At 37.8% G+C, this 22073-nt stretch overlaps 1 protein-coding gene across 16 annotated transcripts in view; it reads right to left on the bottom strand.

Annotated features, from left to right (window-relative positions):
* Positions 1–254: 254 nt before the first annotated feature.
* Positions 255–22073, bottom strand: part of NRCAM (neuronal cell adhesion molecule) — a 141334-nt gene continuing 119515 nt past the window's right edge. For 13 of the 16 annotated variants that reach the window (XM_081877812.1, XM_081877820.1, XM_081877816.1 and 10 more), the window contains 3 exons: positions 20412–20543; positions 17766–17844; positions 255–2731 (listed from right to left, as the gene is read on the bottom strand). In XM_081877812.1, the coding sequence (XP_081733938.1) occupies positions 2494–2731; positions 17766–17844; positions 20412–20543 (449 nt within the window). In that variant the 3' untranslated portion in view covers positions 255–2493. Of the gene's footprint in view, positions 2732–8622; positions 8685–17753; positions 17845–20411; positions 20544–22073 lie in introns of all 16 variants that reach the window. The other 3 variants (XM_081877817.1, XM_081877825.1, XR_014160505.1) reach the window with 2 other exon arrangements.

The following is a 22073-nucleotide window of genomic DNA, read 5'->3' on the forward strand; positions in this document are numbered from 1 at the left end:
CACATCTGCAATGTGTAATAAATAGAAAACTATTTAATGCTCTACCACCCCAAATCCCAGGAAAACACGAGAGTGGCACCGGGGGGGGGGGGCAGGGAGGGAAAAAAGAAGTTTCACAAAGTTTCATGCACTTTCGTCTGTTGAGCCTATAATTAATCTATTTTTACCTTATGTGTGATCTTAAGAGTATAAGGCTAGGGTATGGATGATGATAACAATCTGTTCGGTATTATTGCATGAGACTGAACAGCAAGTGAAATTTTAAAACCACATTTATTTTAATACAAAATGTGTTGCACCATTACAGAAGTAATCTCCTCTGTGTATTTTCACATGCATGGATAAATTTAGCATCTACATTTAATTGTAAAATTACGCTGGTCTCCAATACTGTTGGTAAATCTTTGTAGGAATGTTTTATCCTTTTTGTGCTTTTTCAGTCAGTGCTGCATAACTGTTTTCCAGCTCTAAGTGTTGCCATGCTTATAAGGTGAGTATTTCAAATTGTGCTTAATTTATACTATAAGTTAACCTATACTATAGGTCCCATAGTATATGCATCAAAGCTGCAACAAGTGTGCTGTGATTAAGTGAAAAGCAATAACTCAACCTATAATGATATTGGAAACAATCTGTCAAGTACTGCTGCTGTGCCACCTCCACTCCTTAAGGACCTGCACAAAAAATGGATAGAAGTTACACAGTAGCAGCCTAATGGGCATGTTATCTCAAATTTTGAATTACATATATTTAGGTAGATGCTTTAAAATACCATGCACTCTGTTGGTTAGAGTACTTCTTACACAGTACAACAAAAGCATTTTCAAACACCTAGAAGCATATAGCATCTACACTTTAAGTGTATTTACAAATTCAACAAAATATCTACATATAAAAAGCTTACTTAAAATTAAACTTGATGCAAGTTATGAAAAACCAATTTATTGGCAAATGAAACTGAGCATTCCTTCAACCATAGGTTGTTATATAAAATTTCATATTTGGAGGTAACCATTTCTGTGATATTGATTGTGTGTGTGTGTGTGTGTGTGTTTGCAGAAAACATTCTAACAGATGATAGTGGTAATTTATGACTAAACTTACTTAACATTTGTCAAATTTCACTTGAATGCTGTGGCTCTTGAGTAGCAGCTTCATGCCAAGCATAATGGTAAAAGCGGTGTCAGAGGGTCTTGGACTTACTGGGAAAGGAAATGTGCTTTTGTGAGCATGGTATCTTAGAATATCATGAGCTTTTTTGTGTTTCCCTATGTTAGCAAAATATACTAATTCAGCCATCTTTGTGTAAACTGCATAAGGCCATGAAAGTGTAAGTTGCATTAGCTTGTCTATAGTTTATCTCCAGAAAAGAAAGAAACTTTAATGAGTTTTATATCACGTAAAAACGAACTCTTCTGTACCTGTTGAACACATCTGGGAATTTAACAATAATTAAATTACTTTGGCAATGATGTCAGTTCATTAGTCATATACTATTGTACCAGCTTACTGAGGTGCAACACAAACCGCAGGGAGCATTTCCTTCACAAGTTCCATCAAAATGAATCAAATTGCGAATTTTGAATTTGCAACTTTTCATTTCAATGCTACCTTGCACAAGGAAAGTTCCCGATTGGTTATGACCAGCTACAGTACATTATTGAATGTACACTTATATAAAGGCACTGAATGTATTTTGCCCTGTATGGTTTCTGGAATATGTCTATATCATTTGAAAATTTCACTTCCATAACTGTATAAATTCCAAAATGCATTTCAATGCATGTTGTTGTATGTCCTAAAAAAAGAGAAAGATACAATGTACATTGGATGTCAAAAAGAGAACACTGTGCTGCAGTAATACTTGGATTAGAAAGGCTACAAGAGGAGCAAAGAGCAGGTATCAGGATCTCAGTAAGCATCAGCAAATGCAAGTATCATACTTAAAAGTCATTTATCAATCATATACTGTACATACTGTTCCTAACTGTCTTGCAAAAAGACATAATGATATCTAGACAATTAAGTCACCAATTTCACAACAATGTCCACAAAGACATTGAAGTTCTATATAATACTACTATAACACTCTGACAATGAAAATGGGCTTCATATCCAGGGATTCAGTTGAGGACTGCATAACGAAGTATCAAAACCATTTTCAGTGGCATAAACTGGCTTTGCCCGGGACGTATGCAGCGCTTCGCATGCATTATACTGTACTTTTCGTTATTCTTAGTTGATGTTGCTCTTTTTTTAGTCTTGTAAAAAAGCAAGTATCTGTGCAAAATGTTTTGCATTCTGAGTCATACTAACATACCACTTACTGTTATATAGTTTAACAGTTTCACCTATATGTACTTATTACATAAACACTTTGCCGTGTAGAATATTTGTTTCCTTCATGTCCAAAAAGTGGGGAAGATGTACAAATGCTTGAAAATAATAATAATGGAAATGTAGTATGAATAGGGCAAGAGTTCTTTTTTTCAATTAGACAAATGAATTCATTGCGTTAACAGGTGAAGGAGCCTCAGAACTTTCGTTCCCTTCTGCGGGTTCTTTCTCTTTTTTACCACTGTATTGTCCAATAAAGGAGCCATCCTCATTGAACTGACCATTAACTCCTTCTCCATAGTCAACTAAACTATCATCGCTGTCCTCTTTTTTCACAGTCCTGTCTGAAGGTGTCCTGCTTCCCTTTTTTAGAGGCTTGTGGTCATCGGCATCACTGAAAAAATAAAGGGTTTTTAAGAAAAGAAACTATTAACATATAACTTAGACAAGGTGTAAAAACAAAAACAAATCATGCATGCGGGTTTTTGAAAAGTATGTGTAGTCCCACAGTCCTTTAGTAAACTCAATCACAGGGTGAAGACAAATTAATACAATGTATGAATACGTGGTGCAGTAATGGTTTAAACGCAGGATTTCTCCAACGGTGGAAGTGCGTTTTCCCCACCGTGCAAGGCTTCACAGTGACAAATTCAGGTCCCATTTTTGAAGCAATGTAGAAAAAGTTGCAAGCATTAGAAAGGGCCCCTTGTTCTTCAGATATGAAGCTTATGGTGTGCTGTGAAATTAGTCTGTTAAAACTTTTTATTCTCGATTCCTGAATATGAATGAGGAATGAATTTGATTAAATGGAAAAAAAACAAACAAACCAAGATTCTCCCCAGTATTAGAAAAATACAATAAACAAAGTGTTGTATTTGGAGCAATTTGTTACACTACACACACCAGGCTTGAAATTGGTAACCTTACCTTTCCAGAGACCTACATATTCCATTAAAAGGGTGCAGAAGAAACAAATGAAAACAGCCTAAGAAGAAAAGCAAAGTCCATATCCTGATAGTGATCAGTGTTTAGTTAAATGAAAACCAGATCTTAATTCACAACATCTTTAAATCAAACTTGCTATTTCAAGAGTGAATGAATATTTTGGAAAGAATTGTTAGCAGCTGGAAGAAATGGTTTACACTCGGTCTTAGCTTTTGCTTGAGACAGTATAGGTAACTGTGTATGAAGGTGGTTTTGCTGCCTGGAGCATATCTCTCTCAATGGAAATCTTGACAAATACCATCTGCATATACTGAAGGGACATGCAGCATGCCCTAATTTCAGCAACTGAGCAGATATGCATACATGGCTAGCAATCTCCACAATTTGGGCCACAGTGCCAGGCAGTAAGCAATGGTCCATACCAGCATCTTCCTAGTCCACATGTAAAGAGGACTGTTTTGCTAGAAGTTGCAGACAATGCAGCTTATTAGCAGTTTAAGAACAGAACCATACTTTATCAGACTGGGTTATACACATTTCCACACAGCAGGACCTCATACCATTTTATGCCACATGTATTTTCCATTTCAGTATCACACCATTAGCATGGGAAGTAACATCATTTGTGGCATCCTTGTGATTATTTCCTGTACATCAGGGGTGGCCAATTCCCAAGAGACTGCGATCTACTCACAGATTTAAAAACTGGCAGTGATCTACCCCCTTTTTGGGGGTTCAGGTCAAAGTTGTTGAACTTTTTGGGGGGATGAGGAAAGCCCCATTTTTGGGCGGTGCAGAGCAAAAATGTTGAGCTTTTTTAAGGGGAGCCAAAGTTGTTGAGTTTCTTTGGGGGGAGCCAGTGATCTACCACAGATGTCCAATAATCTACCGTTAGGTCATGATCTACCTGTTGGATGTGCCTGCTGTACATGATGCCGAAAGGTGCAGGACACAACCGTGTGGAAATGGCTTCTGCACTCTACTGTTAATGTTATCAATCAGTCCTGAGATTAACTATGAACCCGGGTGAGATGTTTGTTGATGCTCTACGTCAGCTTTGTCTCTGCTTAAAATCTTATCATACCTCCCTACCCACTTTTATCATTGTCTACATGACTAACAGGGACTACCGCAGACTGTGCAATCTGCAGGTTTACCCTATTGTGTATCCAGCTGCTTGCTTGTGCCCATCTGACTTTTCATACAGACATATCTATGGGCCACATTTGTGATTTTTGTGTGCAGAGCCACAGGTGTGCATGGTACGAGGATTTCCCTTTCATTTGAAGTACCCATCCTGTATTCCTCCTTTGGCACAGCCCAGTATATCCACCGACAGCAAGGTTAGTTCCCTATTGCATCCCATCTCATCATTGCTTTGTTCTGCCACTATAATCTGGTACTCCTCTGAGCCTTCTCTTGTAACCTCCAATATATTTTATGCCCATCTGTTACGCAAGGTTCAACTGTCTGGTTTAAGCATACAGTAAGCCCACAGCTTATGCTCATTTAACTTGTGTGCATTCAGCTTTACGCACTTGGCAAAAAAGATTTTTTTTGAAAGGGGACAGGCATCTGGGGGGGGGGGGGAATCCTACCTGCCACTGAACCCAATATGTTTTGACGATATGTGATTTTTGCTTTGAAGCGATCCCTGAAACATTACTTCACGTAAGTTGCAGGCTTACTATATTGGAGAGGTATTGGGAATAGGACAACAGATGTGTTCTCTCTCTCTCTCTTTACAACAGAATGTTTAGACTACTCCAAACTCATCTCTACTTGCAGTGTTTGTGAAATCCTTTCTATCAAGATACATTATCTCATGGGCAAATTCTGCTGTTTCTTTTCTCTTAGGGGATATATCCTTGACCTTAAGATCTCAGACTCTGTTCAGTTAATCTCTCTCTTGCCTTCTACAAAGAGAAACTTCAGAGCTCCCTTCTGAATTTCCAGGTAGCAAAAGAATTATGCGTTCACTCAAGAGTTGTCAGATTCTAAATGTAGATCAAAATAATCCTTTGAATCTCACAATAAGCTGTTTGTGATGTATCTAGAAAGGAAATTTGGCAGGTTAGACTTTTGTCCCACAAAACATCATTGTGTAGCAGGGGGGGTTGGGAGAGGTTATTTGAATCCATCTTAAGACATTCTATTTTAGAGTGGACCATAAGATAATTTCCAACCAGTAACATACCAGGAACAAAACTGCATGCCTCTTCATATGACGCTGGAAAATCTCTTAGATTCCCTTTTCCCAGTCTGACCATGGCACTACTTAACTGTTGGTGTCAAAGACTATACATATCTTACACATTCAATATGAATATTAACTGAAAAGTACCAAAGCGGTAAACCCATTTAATTTGAAGAGCCCCAAAAAACACTAATGGAGGCATGGGAAGAGAAAGCAGCATAACCCCAATTTGTTTACTCAGTTCAATAAAACTTACCCCCTATTAAGCATGTTGAGGATTGCAGATTGAATTTGGTGCAGAACATCACATTATTATTATGGCTGCAAACTACTTGTTACAGCAGCTTGAAATAAATTGAGGAATATGAGTTTGTTTTGAATTTCTGAGCACACATCACAGCAAATTCAGGAAAAATGTTGATTTATATTCAGGGAAGCACTATGGAGATTTCTTATTCAAGCTATGTATTGCAAGCTCAGATATGTGTCTTTCCCTTCCATTTCTCCATTTATAACAACAACACTCTAATATATGCATTAGACAATACTGTATAATAAGATGTAAGCTCCCACATTATAAAATCATGAAACCAGCTTTTCACTGCAATTATATCCATTTTTGTTCATAATGATAACAGCCACAGTGGTTATTTTTAACACACTGGAAATGTGTTGCAAACAAAGATGGCTGTGTCCCTTGAATATTGACTTGTGTTTCCCCTCTGGCTTGGTTCTGCATTCCCTAGACTTGAGTGAACATTGTAGTTTCTTTCACTTATTGGAGTCCAGTGGATTTCCAACTCTGTCTTCCATTACTTCCACATTTATTCTTCATTCCTAAAGGCTTGTTTCACAATATGCATTGGCTATCTTTGTAACAAAATGGATGTAATCTATAAATATTATCCAAAGAAAACAATTATATTTTTTGAAATTTAAAGGAAATACAGTTAAACTAGAATATATCATTCTCCCACCAAGTTATAAAAAAAGACAACAAGTTACCTCTCATTGTATTGCATAAATAGGGTGAAATTACAATTTACACAGACACATTGAAAACCAGCCATAGCTCTTCCATCTGTTTAAAATTAACTATTTCCTTTAACTTATTCAACTTGTCTAACATGCATATTGCACGAAACAACAAGAAGACACATATATTTATATAAAAAGTACACAATATTGAGTCTGTAGAGGGGGAAGATGGTATTTAAGTGATGCAAATGTAAATCAAGACACTCCATAGAAAATATATAGAGTTAGTCCAAATTAAGCACTTTGAAATCCCATTTCATTTTAATAGGAAGTTGAGTATGTGCCTCTACTAAAGTAATGGTCATCTGTATTGCCTTCCTAAGCAGTGAGGAGAATATTAACTATTCCTCTGAATTTCTGATCTGGTAAGATAGGCTGGACGAAAAGATGACAGGTTAGTTACGATAATGGGTTGGATCCAAAGTTTTAATTCATTGAAGGAAAGAACCATGCGTGGAATGACACATCCTAGTGAACGTATAATTGGTGCCTTTTATGGTGACTTTGGGGAAATGTGAAAGGAATTTAAAATGAAATTTAAATTTAAATATATTAAACAAAGGTTGGGGGCCACTTTTAGCAAGAAGGCTGGATGAAAGTAGTTAACTCTTCACAGAGTGACCACTTGTCAATCTCCTGACCTCAATTTGACATTAGGCACAGGAGAGGTAAAGCTCTGACTGTAAAGAAACAATCAAGAGTTCACTCCCGATTGTTTCTTTGAAGTGGCTTAACCTTCGGTGCAGTTTGAATTTGGTGTCTTCTGTCACACTGTTGTCAGATCAGATACACTTGGGAGCATCTGAGTGTATCTGATCCCTGCTGAAAGCAGTGCAGCGTAAGGCACCACATTCAAATAGTGATGAATTTAAGCTGCAAATGAATTCAGTGTTTGTAGCTGTGGCTTTATCAGTCCTGAGCCTGATGTCAGGTGAGGGACATATGAGCACGGCTTGGCCAAAACAATCTGGTGGTCCAAATGGGGCTTGATAGACTTAATTAGGTCTATAGGCTGGACATTCTCTACCATTATCTTAAACTAAATGTTAACCTGATAGATTTCCTCAGAAGTAGAATTAACATGCTCACTATCATTTCTACCACTGTGATATAGGTCTGCATCAGTGAAGAGAAATTCCTAAATAGAATGACTCCTGTGATGAAAAGTCATGTGTATACAGTGGTACCTCGGGTTACATACGCTTCAGGTTACAGACTCCGCTAACCCAGAAAAGTACCTCGGGTTAAGAACTTTGCTTCAGGATGAGAACAGAAATCGTGCTCTGGCGGCGCAGCAGCGGCAGGAGGCCCCATTAGCTAAAGTGGTGCTTCAGGTTAAGAGCAGTTTCAGGTTAAGAACAGACCTCCAGAACGAATTAAGTACTTAACCCGAGGTACCACTGTGACAAACTCACACTTGTGATTTATTCTCAGTAATAATAAAAAAGGAACCCAAGTGAACACAACAAATTAAAATTAAAGGGTGATGTGCATAGGTAATATACTCCGAGAATAACTAGTTAACTATCACCCAAAGTTTTGTATTATGCATTAAATACAAACATGCACCTGTATACACATTAACCACAAAATAGAAATGCCACCTGCGAAATAATCATATGCATTCACAGATCCAAATATTTCTGAGCTCTCCTTTTTCCTTTTGAATACTATGAATATATCTTTTGATTTGTGTTTCAACGAAATTCACAATCACCCACCAAAGACAGATCTGGTTGGGTGGTATACCATGAATAAAGCACAAAGGGTTTGAAATACATAATACCTTTCATTGCATTGTTGTATCCTATGCTTTGTAGCACAAAATATTTGGATTTAACTGAAAAAACTATACATACTATTTTTTAAAAGGGGATCATAAGCAGTTTTCAAATTTTTCAATATTGTATTTATTTCACACAAAATGTTTCAAAAGTAACGTGTAGTGGCACTAACTTCAGAAAGCAGTTTTATTTATTACCGTAGAATACAGGACTTTTTTTTTTATTTCAAAGAAATAAGTTCTTTTCATCAGTTTCTCTTTCATTCTTATTTCTTTTAGGTTTATTTTACAGTTATAATCTAAATAATGAAAAAATACTTACACAGCTGGTTGCATTGTTTCTGTGATTTTTCTATATGCTAGTAATGATGCAGAGTCTAATGTCTGTATAATTAAAAAACAAACAAGAACAAAACTGCAGATTTACACGAGTGTGTGTACCTGCACGGAAGTGGACACTGGCGTGAGTGCACAGTTACAGCATATGCAAAAATCAGATTTGGAAATTGGGTTCCCTCAGTCTTTTGCACACTAAAAAAGGAAGTGAAAACAATGTTCCCATAGGAATTGCAGCAAATATATAGCTCAGGAACCAAGGGAGCCCCCTTTCAGTGAGTAAGGAACATGTTCAAAGCAGCACAACATGTGTGTGTGTGTGTGTGTGTGTGTTTAGGGGGGACCAGATAAATATATTCAAGATTACTAGATGCTGAGAAACAGGAATGGTGGCAGAGGTCCCAATTGAATAAGGCTGAGAACTAAGTTCTATCAATTCAACTGAATGAAGAGAGAATAGTAGCCATCTTGACAGCAGATACCAGGGAGTAAATAAGAGTTAATTACCGCAGGCTAGCAATACGTTCCATAAACTGGATCAATGGAATGAACGTTTATTACATCTGTCAAATATAATGTCCAGATGTTAAAGAAGAACTGGAGATTATTCCTCTAACAATTGTGCAGAAGAGGAAATGTTGGCAGGTGAAGCTGCTTTCATACCTATATGCCGAAGCAACTCCCACTGAAATGCCTTCTTCTGCGTAACTAGTAGAAGGAGCAACTATTACATCTGTTTCTGGTCACCTGAGAAAAGTCAAATAGACTGTGTGCACTGGACTGACTTCTTCTATGAACACTAGCTACTTTAAGGTGCAGAGCTAAGACAGGGCTTTCACGCATGCAGCAATGGCAGGTTTTCCCCCCTGTGATGTCAAGGAAACATACAAAGCTTGGGACAATGCAGGAAAATCCCCTTCGCGCATAGTCATGAGCATCTGACATTCCATGGCAAAGCAGGAACAAGTGCTGCTAGGGCAGCTTCCCAGTTCTGCTGAATTAATCCAGCAGCCATCCAGATATTGCCAGACTCCAGCTCCCACCAGCCTCAGCCAGCATGGCTCATAATCAGGATGATGGGAGTTGTAGTCCAGCAACAACTTAAGGGGCTACAGATTCTCCATTCCTGCCTATACAAAGTCACTTGAAAGTAAGTTCCAACAAATGTTGACCACAGAAAAGGCATTCTGTATATGGTTAGGAGTCTTGATGATCTTTTAAAACACTGCTTGAGTTGAAACTCTGCACACACTCAGAGGCACTCTATTCAAGGCACCTAAATGTACTTAAATATCTAAATGTATTTAGATGTCCTAATCTGTATCATTCACGAAAGAATGTGAAACACCTTTTGCCATGGCACAGACAGAAATAAGAGAATCACATTAACAAGATGAAGATTTATTAGTCGCTTTACGCATAGAAATGACTCAAAGCGACTTACAAACACAAAAGAAATACTAAAACCAATTGCAATTGGCACAATCAATAAAAACCTAAAGAAGAAGCTTGTCTATACAAATAAAAGCAGATCCTGCCACACCAAAAGAGGCATGGAACGTAAATCCATTTTGCTCATGTGGTTAAGTAAAACATGCCTTCAAAATATTCTATAGATAGGAATTTAGCGGGTGAATTCTAGATTTTGCCTTTAACTCAAAAGGGATTTCTTCCAGGAATAACACAATATCACTTACTCAAGAATGATACATTATACAAAAGAATGTTCTGCTCTCTACTTCAAGATGGCATATTCTTTGCCCTTCAAATTTGTTAATGTAGCTAATTGTTAATGTATATTGAAGATGCACAGAAAGGAAGATGTCTCCCAGGTATATCCTGGGAGGAGAACCAAAGTCTTGATTCTTACTGGGAAATGAATGTTAATTTGTTGCTAAGAAATATACTTCAGAAGCAAGATTGATTGTGTTTTTGTGGGCTTTAAAGAGCTCCACATTAAGGGTTGGGGCTTTTGGGCATTTTTACAGTAGTGTTATTTCTAATGATGATTTAATATAATACCAGGAATGTTCTCTTTTCCTGCTTAGATAGCCTCAAAACCTATACAATTTTTTTTAATTGACTTCCTTTGCAGATGAATACTTACTGAAATCTTTGAAATTAAGATCAACAACTGAAAAATATCCTTCAAAACTTAAAACAGAATGTTTTCCCCCTCCTCCAAGTATATCAGTAAGTAGCATGAATACTGGAACAATTACAAAGAAAATATGGATTGTAGGATATATGAATTTTATTGTCAGATGAGGCATTACAATAGCAAGTTCGCTCCAATACTTGCTATTTACAAATAGAAAGTCAGTTTTAATAAACTAATAAGTTGAGCAACCTTTAAATGAAGTTTTATATTACATAAGAACATAATTCTAAAAGTTGTATTATAGAAGGTGATATCAAATGTTAGCTACACATCAGAGTAGAACAACTGAAATTAATGGAATTAATGTTTATTTCAGGGGGTCTGTTCTGAATACATCATGTTGTGATGTATTTAATTGTGGCCCTTCCCTGATGGAAGCTTCTTTGATTTAACAAAGGCTTCTGTGAATTAAAGAAGGTATTTTTCTGCCAATTTCTCCTTTCTCTTGCAGCCCCGCCCCCCAGCAGGACCTCCCATGCTGCTCCAAAGAAATAAAAAAATTAAAAATCCCCAGACCCTCTAGAATAGACTTGGCAACAGGGGGCAGGAGGCAGAAGATCAAAAATCTGTTCCCTTATTGTTCTGTTTATGGAAGCCTCCACTGGATCAAAGTGCTTTCCTTCACTGGAAGAACAGCTCTCTGGCCAAATTAGAACTTCCCTCTTTTTACTTATACATAACCGTTTTTTCCCCTTTACTGTTATGAGTTTTATGAAACAAATAGCAAACTTGAAGGTGATGGAGGAGAGACATAACAAAGTGAGAAGATGGCTGTAAAGGGCATAAGTAAACAGAAGCCAAATAATATCTGGGGGTGAAACAGAGCAGTAAAAGAAATGCATCAAAAAGTTTTACAAATTCTTAGTAAACTTTGTCACATCATTCCAACGACATTGCATTCATTACCTGTTAATAATCTTTTCACTTCAGGGGCAGGCAGATGCAATAACGAGTCAAAAAGCAGAAGGCTGGTTTGTCTGTGCATGCACCCATTGTGTAGATCAACATGCAAAATAACTCAAAATATGATTAGCACTATATTCAGCTAAAAAAATCACTGGAGCAAAAAAGAATACAGTAACGCGCATTGCATTGCAGTGAAACGGGAAGGAACTTGGTAGGATGTATTGAGTTGACTGGCAGCTTTTAATGATGGCTCTGAGAGCACAACTGTCTCTCACTTCAGGGGGAAAATAGGGAGATAACCAAAATTATTCAGTATGCACTACTTTTTCCTAAATGCCTTGAAGAGAAAATGATTAAATTGCTCTGATCTCATCCTAATTCTTAATACAGTATACAGAATCGGAATTCGGGTATGTTGGTATGCTTCCAGTATCTACAAGATGCCTAAATCAATGGGACCAGAAGAGAAAGGAAATAAAGGACCAATTTTTGACATCCCAGAAGTATAAATTTTATGCTGTAAAACAATTTAAAAGGCCTTCAGGATAATTACAAATTTACCTTATCTCACTAGGGATTTTTTTGACAAATTGGCTTCAGTAGGCCTACATTATTTCAGTTACAATTGAATCACTTCCTATGAAATAAATCTCTGCATTGCTTAGCTTTTAGTAATATCTAGAATATGAAGTGTATTGCAAATTTTTATTTTAACTACAAGTAGCAGGTCAACTTTAAAAAAAAATAGACAAAATGTTTTAAAATAACATTTTTACAAATGATTTCCCCATTGTTAAAACAAGTAATTTTAAAGGATATCATTCAAGGTTTTTCAAAGCTAAGGAAAACTACCCCTTCCTAGATACTGAGACAGATACAATACTAGGTTTTTTACTGTAAAGCTCAGGGTATCCTGGGGTATGTCATGTATAAACTCTGCATCTGTTTTACAGATAAAGAAGGTTGTTTTGAGGTTCTGCAACAGAAACAAGGCCACTCATAACTTTTTGGCTCTTGAGAATGAAACTCCTAAAGGTGGAATTGCCATAGTGCTGGTCAAACTCTGAGATCACAGGGCCCCTATATTACTTGAGTGGCAGGAGAAGGAGCCATGCTGCACTGGTAATGTTTGAAATGCTAATAATATAAGAATATGTTCAGGATTGCAGCGTTGGTTTTCTTGTAAAGGTAGGATATATTGAACTGGCTGGCAGGTGTTATTGGATTAATTTTTTAGTAATGCACCACTTTGTGAAGATACCAATATGAAATGCATTTTCAAATCAGTCTAAAGAAGCAAGTGCATGTTAAAAATATTCTGTGGCAATGATGGAAGTCTGTCTGGATATGAAGCACTCTTAGATAATAAAACGGCCCAAGGGAATAAAAGTCCCTCTGAATCAGTTTTACAATGCTGTTGTAATATAGGAACGTAGGCACTGCAGCCACTCCCACTGAGATGAAATAACTGGATTATCTGGACTAACAATATATGACCTGGGAACTTTAATTTTCTTAAATGATATAGGAATGGTTGGTTAATTTCTGCCAGAACTGTTGGAGCTAAGAAGTTCTGGGGCTACTATTTTGAACACAATTTTAAAAATAAGGGGCAGGGGACCCCTTTGTGAACTTTATGAAGCCAGAAGTCAAACTCTACAGAGAGACTTTAAATATTGTGCTGGCTGAGCAAAACAGAAAGTACTAATTACCTCAGTCTAGATCTCTCTCTCTCTCTCTCTCTCTCTCTCTCTCTCTCTCTCTCTCTCTCTCCCCCCCCCCCCGTGTGTGTGTGTGTCCACTCTGAGACTCCTATATCCCCTTCTAAATCGGGGGGGGGGGGGGGAATGTATCCAGTATGGATAACAAATGACACAGTTGGTTAAATAATCTACTTATTCCCCTAGTGAAAAGAAGGCAATTGACCAGAGACAGTGAGAGTGATACAGAAAGAGTTTAAAACTGATACTGCATTTAAAATTGATCAAGACAAGAAACCATGTGAAATAGCTTCTCATTCCCCTTGTGTCATCTTTTTATTGACTGAAACTATTTTTGCTTCCTGGAAAGCATTTATGTCAGAAGTCTCCTCTTGGTACATTTGTGACTTCTTTGAATGTTATACCCTTTCATATTCATGAGATGTAAGGACTGCAAACCTTTCCCTCTTTTTAACCTAGTAGGGAACTGATAGGCTGTGTGACACCTGTGAGGATAATAAAGAAAAGAAGTGGAACAGTGTATTTTCTTTTTCAGCTGTTGGAGGGATTTCTTCTGTTGGGCATAATCTTTGAAAACCTGTCCCAAGCAGTCTCCAAATAAAGTTCCACCACAATATGGTAGGGATAACAGCTGGTATTTCATGCCTAGGTCCAAGGGCCAATGACGCAACAAGCTAGCCCTCCATGCCACTGTGAGACATGCTATGTTTTTAACTGTGAGTTCGAGAGAATCCTGGGCAGCATCATGAATGAAATTAGCTGCAATTCTACACAGAATATGTGTTCTCCACTTGCTTGAAGGTGACTTCAGTGTGCCTCCCCTTATTGCTTGCTCCTTTTCCAGCCAGGCTAATAAAGCCCTAGACGCATAGGCAGAATAAAGGGATACTCTAAGCTGGGCTGAAACTAAGCTGAATGATCTCTTGATCATAGCCTCAACCTTTCTATCAACTGGATGTTTGGGGACATAGCCCGCAACTCCAGAGAAGCATGTCTTAGCATTTCTACTAGCTGCTGCAGTATCTATCTTGGGTATGGTCCCCCAAAACACAGATTTGTCCACTGGCAGAGGATACAGTTCATGTAGAATTGCTGGAGCTACATGTCTTACATTGGGTTTATTCCAGATTTTATGAATTAGTTTTTTAACAGCTGAATGAACCGGAAGGGATTTATCTATCATGCTACTTTCTGCAGGCTGTTCAGTTTTGTGGTGTTTTAACTGTAGTTCTTTCTGAATATGCTTGAATAAGTAGTTCTGAATCTCCATTTTGAACCTACGTATGGGCTCACTATCCTTTCCTACTTCCAGTAAGGAAGCAAATGATACTTCTTCATTCTCAGGAGGCGATTCATCCTCCAAGTCACTGTGAAATTTAGGCTTTTTTGTAGAAGCTGAATTTTTTTCCACACTGTCCACAGCTTCAGGTACCGATAACTGGCAGTGCTCTCTAGTTGTTTCATAGGAGGCCACAGTAATCACTGTGTGTAGTGCCTCGGGGTCCATTATTGAAGAAGGTTCAGCCTGCATGGCAGAAGCTACAGCATTTTTGGCCACAGCATGGGTATCCTTCAAAATGGAAGTAGTTTTGGGTAATACAACAGACCTCATTAGTGAACTATTGTCAGAGTTGGAGCAACTACAAGCAATACTAGGAGCACCAGAAGGTCTTACCTTCTTGACTTGGCCCCTGTAGTTGTCTTCTGAATCTGAGTTGGGGCCTATTGTGTGGTTGAACCACTGTTGTGAAGAGGCCGGGCCCTTGGTGGACCTTTGCTGATATGGGGGACGCTGTCCTACCTGAGAATGTGACCCTTCATCCAGTTTTGTTATTTGCTGCCACAGAGTGTGGTATCTAGAAACACCCTCAGGCTGCCATTCCGTTGGTTTATTTTTCCTCCGACAGAGTGAAGGGGAGATGGAATTTACTTTTAAATGCTTTGGAGAGTGCCTGACTCTCCTGTGAGAGGTCTCTGATCTGGTGATGAAGGATTGCTCTCCTGACCTTCTGGATAGGTTGGCTCTCTGAGACCACACAGACACTGCTTTGGTAAAGGCAGGGTCTGCTTCGGGAAAACGAGTGACATCGCTACATTCTCTCTTTCTTCCTTTGTCCGTTTTCTTTACTGTCCACGGAGACATGGACCTGAAGTGATGAAAAAAGTTCAAAATACTCGAATTCTTGGGGGGGAAATGAAACAAAAACAAAAAAAGTTTCCCTCAAACACACACTGAATCACATTTTAGAACTGCCTGAGGCAGCATGAACCAGGAAAGTGATTACCGGTAATGGTAGCAGTACTGGGCTGCACAAAAGTTACAAACACATAATCTGTGATTTGAATATTTGCTTGCATCTGCTCTGTCTCTAAAGAGAAAAGGGGGCAAATCCTATTATTACCTGTGAATGCCGCAGGAACTTGTGTCTAAAAGGAGATTTTTTAGCAAAATGAATTAGATGAGCGACTTCTTAAAAAACATATAAAATCTGGTAGTAAAGATTCATGCAATCATTTACTTAACCGTACAACTAACTGATGATGGCATAGATGATTTCACACATTAACATGCTAGTTGTTTCAAGACATAGACTAAAATCCTGGCTTAGGTCCCACATGATAATAGATTTGATGATCACATCTAGAACTGAGTTGCCCAACAAAAACTCACCAGAGAATTGGCATAATTCTGCATGACTATAAGGTAACACGGGAACAGAAAACTATCATAGGTACAAGTTAGCATTTGAATAATTTCCCTTTGTGAACAATTCTGTCACTACTTAATTGCTTTAGGCCAATATTATTAGCCCCAATCTTTTATAATTATTGTTACCCAGCAACAATGAAATACAAAACCTAATCACCTTTAAAAGTTTCTGCATTGTAAGTGCCATAGAACAACACAGGACCTATTCTTTGGCATTCAGAATCATACAATACACAGCTTAGAACAATTAAATGAAAGACTAATTTCCTATAGATAGAAAGCTACAAAAATATACTGAACTCGTTAAAAATGACAATTAGAGCACTACAGTACATGACATACAAGAAACAAAGTATTTAAAATGATACATAAACATATCTTAAAATATGATAGAATGCACAAACAAAACACAAAAGGCTAACCTTTTAAATAAATCATCCTTTCTTGTTTAAACCAACACATTGGATTAAAATGATAAAGCTTTCTTTGAATTATATTATATATTGTTATTAGTAGTTTGAATAGCATGCCTTTGTGAGGCAAGAAAAATAGCTAATTTATTATTCTTATTAGATAACAATGAACTGGCTTTGAACTTAACAAAGTTCAGCTAATTTGAAACTACCACCTAATTTTTATCCATTCAAGTTGATGATTTTTACCCTTCATATATCACTTAGCTATTTTTTTCCCTACTGTTGAACAAGATGCCTAGAATTCATCTATGTTTGATTATTACACTACTAAGACAAAAAACAAAAGCTGAGTACTGCTGAAATCAATTATATTTTTTACTACTAAGCCTGGATTTAATACAGGACATTCATATATTTTGCTTTATTCCTGCTTTGAAAGGAATAAGGCAGAAAGATTAAATAATAAGTAAAAATAAAAATCACACATGCACAAAACTGCCCCAAAATCACAGTGAACACTGGAAGCAAATATATGAGACATATGAATGAAGTAAAACCCTGGATCCAAATTTGTTTTAAGTATTCGGTTAGCAATACTGCAATTTGGATCTGTATTTTACATTTCTGGTTGATCATAATGTATGATCTTAAGATTTTCCACATAGGTTGCAATCCTTGCACTCTTACCTGGGGGTAAGCCCCAATGAACACAATGGTACTTACTTCTGAGTAAACATGCATAGGATTGCTCCGGTAGATTGTAATCCACAGAGGCTGTGTGGGAACAAGGCTACCAGAAGACGATGAGACACTGGGGGAACTCCACAACTTCCTCTAGAAACATTCCTACAGCAGTGGAGATGCTGCCATGCCTTGTGTTATGCTTTGCCACAATTACTGCACCCATAGAATTTCAAATTTCCCTTACAGTCAAGTGGATCATTAACTATCAGATATGTTGGTATCTATGCCTGTGAATTGCCTTGCAATGGTAATGGCAGTGGGGCTATGGTCCTACATCAATATATTTGTGGGTGACACCACATGATATTCTTAATGTTGGTGAGACATCATGTTTGAGGATGCTGAGCTGATGAAGCTACTAACACCTCCAGTATTAAATACTTCTGAACGGTGTGGAGCAATAGTTAAAAATAAGTAGTTCTCTTCAAAATCAAGCAGACATGACCAGTATGAATTAACATAATTGCTTACCTGTATTCGCCAAGTGTTCCGTCGTCTTCTTTCATAGGCTGTATTTCTGGGTCACCATGAGCATCCTCTTTTTCTTTCACTAAAACATACAAATGGAGGATAACAATTAGCAAGGATTGGAAGTGTGATGCATGCCAACCCCTAGTGGGGTGTGTGCTTTCTGAAGGACCCTGTGTGCAGCAGCAGCTGTATGCCAGTCACCTAACCCTTGCAATCTCCATCTTCTACTGCAGTTATAAAAAGGGAAGGACTGCCTTGGTTCATGCTGGAATCACCCTGGAATCCAGCAGTGCTTTGCTGTTATTAAGGATAAACTGGGCAGCAACTATATCCATGGAACATAAAGATCTGCAGACAGAATGCTGATCTTCATCATAACACACAGCAACTTTCTTTTGGGTTGCATCCCACAAGAGCATTTTCTAAAGAAGCCTCTACTACAAAAACAGCAGAAAAGAGGTATCTGGTATTATTTTAGGCTTTGTAACTTGCAGGAGTTATATTATACTTTCTTTAGCTGATGTCAGGGAACTGCCATCAGCTCAGAGGCGAGAGGTGGAAGGGCAGGTGGGTTACAGGGAGCCTCCAAAGATCGTGAGAAGCAGCACTTCCTCCGTGGAGGAGGGAAGCCCCGCCTCTAGTGGGGAAGGGATGCAGGGCTCAGAGGATGCAAGAGAGAGCCAAGACACCGTGCATGAGCAAAGCGGGGGGGAGGCAGGCCCCCCTTTAGCCACGCCCTCTCTGCACAGTAGGTTTACGTGCAGAGAGGGGAGGCGTCGGATGGGGGTAAAGAGACTACTCTGCTAGGGAAAGTTTAAGGACCGCCCACTCTCAGATTCTGCTAGTGACTGATCAAGACATGGAATTGAGACGTTCTGCACTGTAAATGTTTTTGCACCAATAATAAAGCCTTTGAAAAGATCAGTGGGGATCTTGCCTGTTTGCTCTTGAGCAACCACGCCGGTAGGCATAACAGCTGATTTTTATGTTTATATTCAGTTTTAGTTGAAGTGTACTTGTATGTTTGATTTCCGTGTAATTTGTTTTAAATCAAGTTGAATTGTCTTTAGACCATTTTTATTATCATCACCAGTAGGAAAGGAAGGAAAAGGTCTCACCCACCCTCATAAATGATTAATAAACCCAAATCTAAATAAAGTAAAAGAGATGATGTTGCTTGTGCAACACAGACCATGCCTGCCATTTATAATTCCAATAGTTAATAGGTTTGCATCTTTAGTGGACACTAATGGGTCATATGAGATCACTAATGATACCAAGTCTTCAGAACAACAAAAATACAGAAGCTCCTTTGATGGATAACCATATAATAAGCCTCATTCCGAGCCCAATAAGTGTGGAATGCCTTTGCCCAGTGGTACTGTGGCCCATAGATTGCAGCAAATAGCTTGGCGAGGTTTTGCCCAGTATCTTGTTTATGTGGTGGGCTCATGGGAAAACGCTATAATACTGTCTGAGCAACCCTCTATAATTAACCAGTTTAAGAGTGGGAAGATTCCAGGGATTGACTATACCCCAAAAGACTTTATAAAAGTAAATCAGCACTGGTGAATACAATTGGTGGTTGCCCTTCTTATTACAATAAACAGTTGGTATGATCCCTTCCAGTTGGAAGAGAACAAGCTAATGACCCAGGAAGCTATAGACTTAACTATTTTCTAGTAACTATGGGGAAAATTATATACTAGGTTCTTAACCAAGATTTAATGTTCTTCCATCTGAAATGCTTTGGGGAAGGTATGTTGGCAAACCTCTTTGCTCAAGGGTATGCCCTGTAATAATAGACTTTATAGAATATGCCCCTCTGCTTTGTGATTTCTATGCTGGAATTCAGCAGCATACAATTGGATCTTTATGCAGCAAACTACCAGGAATGTCAATTCAATTTTATGTTAAATATCCAATGGAAGATACAACCCCAAAGATGTCACTGATAGAAGCTAAATTTCTATCAGTAGCATGAGAAAATGAAAACTCATTATTTGAAATTGGAAGGACTATTTTCAGGGTTGAACTCAAGATTACAACAATTCTATATAATTGCATTTATGTCACACTTTTGAATCTGTAATTGCTGCCAAGTTAAATTGCTTCAAATTCTTAAGATTTCACAAAAATTCCAGAAATAAATCTGAATCAAATTACAGATCCAAAGAGCAGCACAAGTAGTTCTCTACTCCCAGTTTCTTCCCACACTGTATGGCGAACTGTTTTATCTAATACTGCAGCTCTGCCCACACGAAATACTTCCATGCATGCAACAAAACTTCTTTTTCCTCTCATGATGCCTCTAGGCCTCAACATACCCTCAAAATCAGCCCCAGAAGGTTGGGAGACCCTCCAGATTTTGAGGAAATCAGGGGAAGGAGTGGAGACAGAAATCCCATTGTATCAGTAGAAGTCTGTTTGATCAGCATGGATAAAACCCAAAGTGCCTTTCAAGGCAGTTTGTGATATGACCCAGGGAACTACTGTGAAAAGATTTGATTTATTTTATTTTATTTTAGAACCCCCAATCATTTGGGTTCCTTGATGTAGTAATCTGGATTTGGGCAATTAAGAGTAGAGAATATATTAAATGTAAATAGAATTAAATATTCAAACTCACAGTGCAACATATCGTACCTGGATATTTTCCACCTTTATTTCTCCGTATGAAACAAACTATTAGCAAAATCAGGATGAGAAGAGCAACTGCGCACATAAGACCAATGAACCATCCTTGAGTAGCAATGTCAACCTGCCGGCTTGCCTTTGCTAGAAAATGGAAAAAGATTAATTATTATTCCCAAATATCCATTACATTAGAGTAATTTCACTCACAACCATTCTGTAAAAACATTCTATGTATTAATTTTGCATCAGAAGAATGACACTGAATGTGGTATTTAAGAACATTTGACCTCAGAATGGATTTGCAGCAAGGTTAATTAATGATGTTCAACGTTATGCATTTGATTTATTTAGCATGCTTCACATGTCATGGATCTGTAATATTTGCTTCTTTAGCATATTCTACTTATTTTGCTAACTGATACCTATATATGGAGGTGGCTATGGCTAATATTTTTATAATGCAAAATTTGGAGGAAAGTCATTGAGTCCATAGCTTTGTGCAGAAAGGATGCATAATTTTACCAGCAAGATTATAGCACATTCCTAAAGCAGATTTTAAAGTCAACGATGACAGTCAAATTAGTTCAGTCAAGCAGGTTCCTACACTTGCTCATCAGTATATGAAATTAATTGATCTGTGGAATTAAGCCGCATGATCCACTTGAAGGCATTACTTATGCACAGTAGATTCACCTTTCTGCAATAGGAAGTGCAACAAGATTTCTGTGTAGATATTTACAAGTTTCACAGTTGTACTCTACAGGATTACTGCATGTGGTTTTGAAAATGCATTCTTTATAAAAATAAGAGGTGATTACGTTAAGGTCTGGGGTTCTTTTATAAAGTATCTGAAAAATAACCATAAGCACCAACATAGCTAGTGACTAAAATTCATAAAACTTTCAATTTCAAATGAATGTATTAACATTTTATTATTTTTAAAAGTCCATTTTCTTAATAGATAAATCTGAAATTTTCCAAACATGCAGTTATGAGGAATTAAGTTTAGGGTCAAACATTAAAGGAAGACATGCACATATAACATTCAAATGTATTCTGAAATTTCATGCTAACTAAACGAAACACTCCATGCATATTGTACCAAGTATGTAACAAGAAAAGACAGTAACTTACTTCTGCAGCTTCTGATATTCCTTGCATACCAGGATACTGTTTATCCTGCTAAGGAGTACGCATTTCTAAAACCCAGTTGATGGAATCTAACTGGTACCCTTGTGCTTTTGATTCAGCAATGCCTCTGTTAATGGATGAGCTAGAGAGGAAATTGTAGCTGTTTCCTCCTTTCCTCTGCTCCTCTCTGGAGCCCATTTTTAGATGTACTGGAGGCTACAGGGATAAAATAACCACTATCACTTTTCTTCCATTAGCAGATACATCCACTGGATCAAAAACACTTCTGTGAGCACAAGGGTATCAACTGGATTCCTCCCAAGTTTTGTTTGTTTGTTTTTTTACATAAACTTTTGTAGTTGTGTTGCACAAATTGTTTTCTTTAAGCACACTGCTAATTTCCCCTGGTGAATACAGAAGCTGCAAGTACATAGGAAGGGGCCGCACTGTGCTTACTTAATATGAAATAATGTCTTATTATGATGAACAAGATCTCTTTCAGAGACCACAAACATGTTATGTAGATTTGAGTCTAATCTG

Source organism: Podarcis erhardii (assembly GCF_964252035.2).
Source record: "Podarcis erhardii genome assembly, chromosome: 10".
NCBI lineage: Eukaryota > Metazoa > Chordata > Lepidosauria > Squamata > Lacertidae > Podarcis > Podarcis erhardii.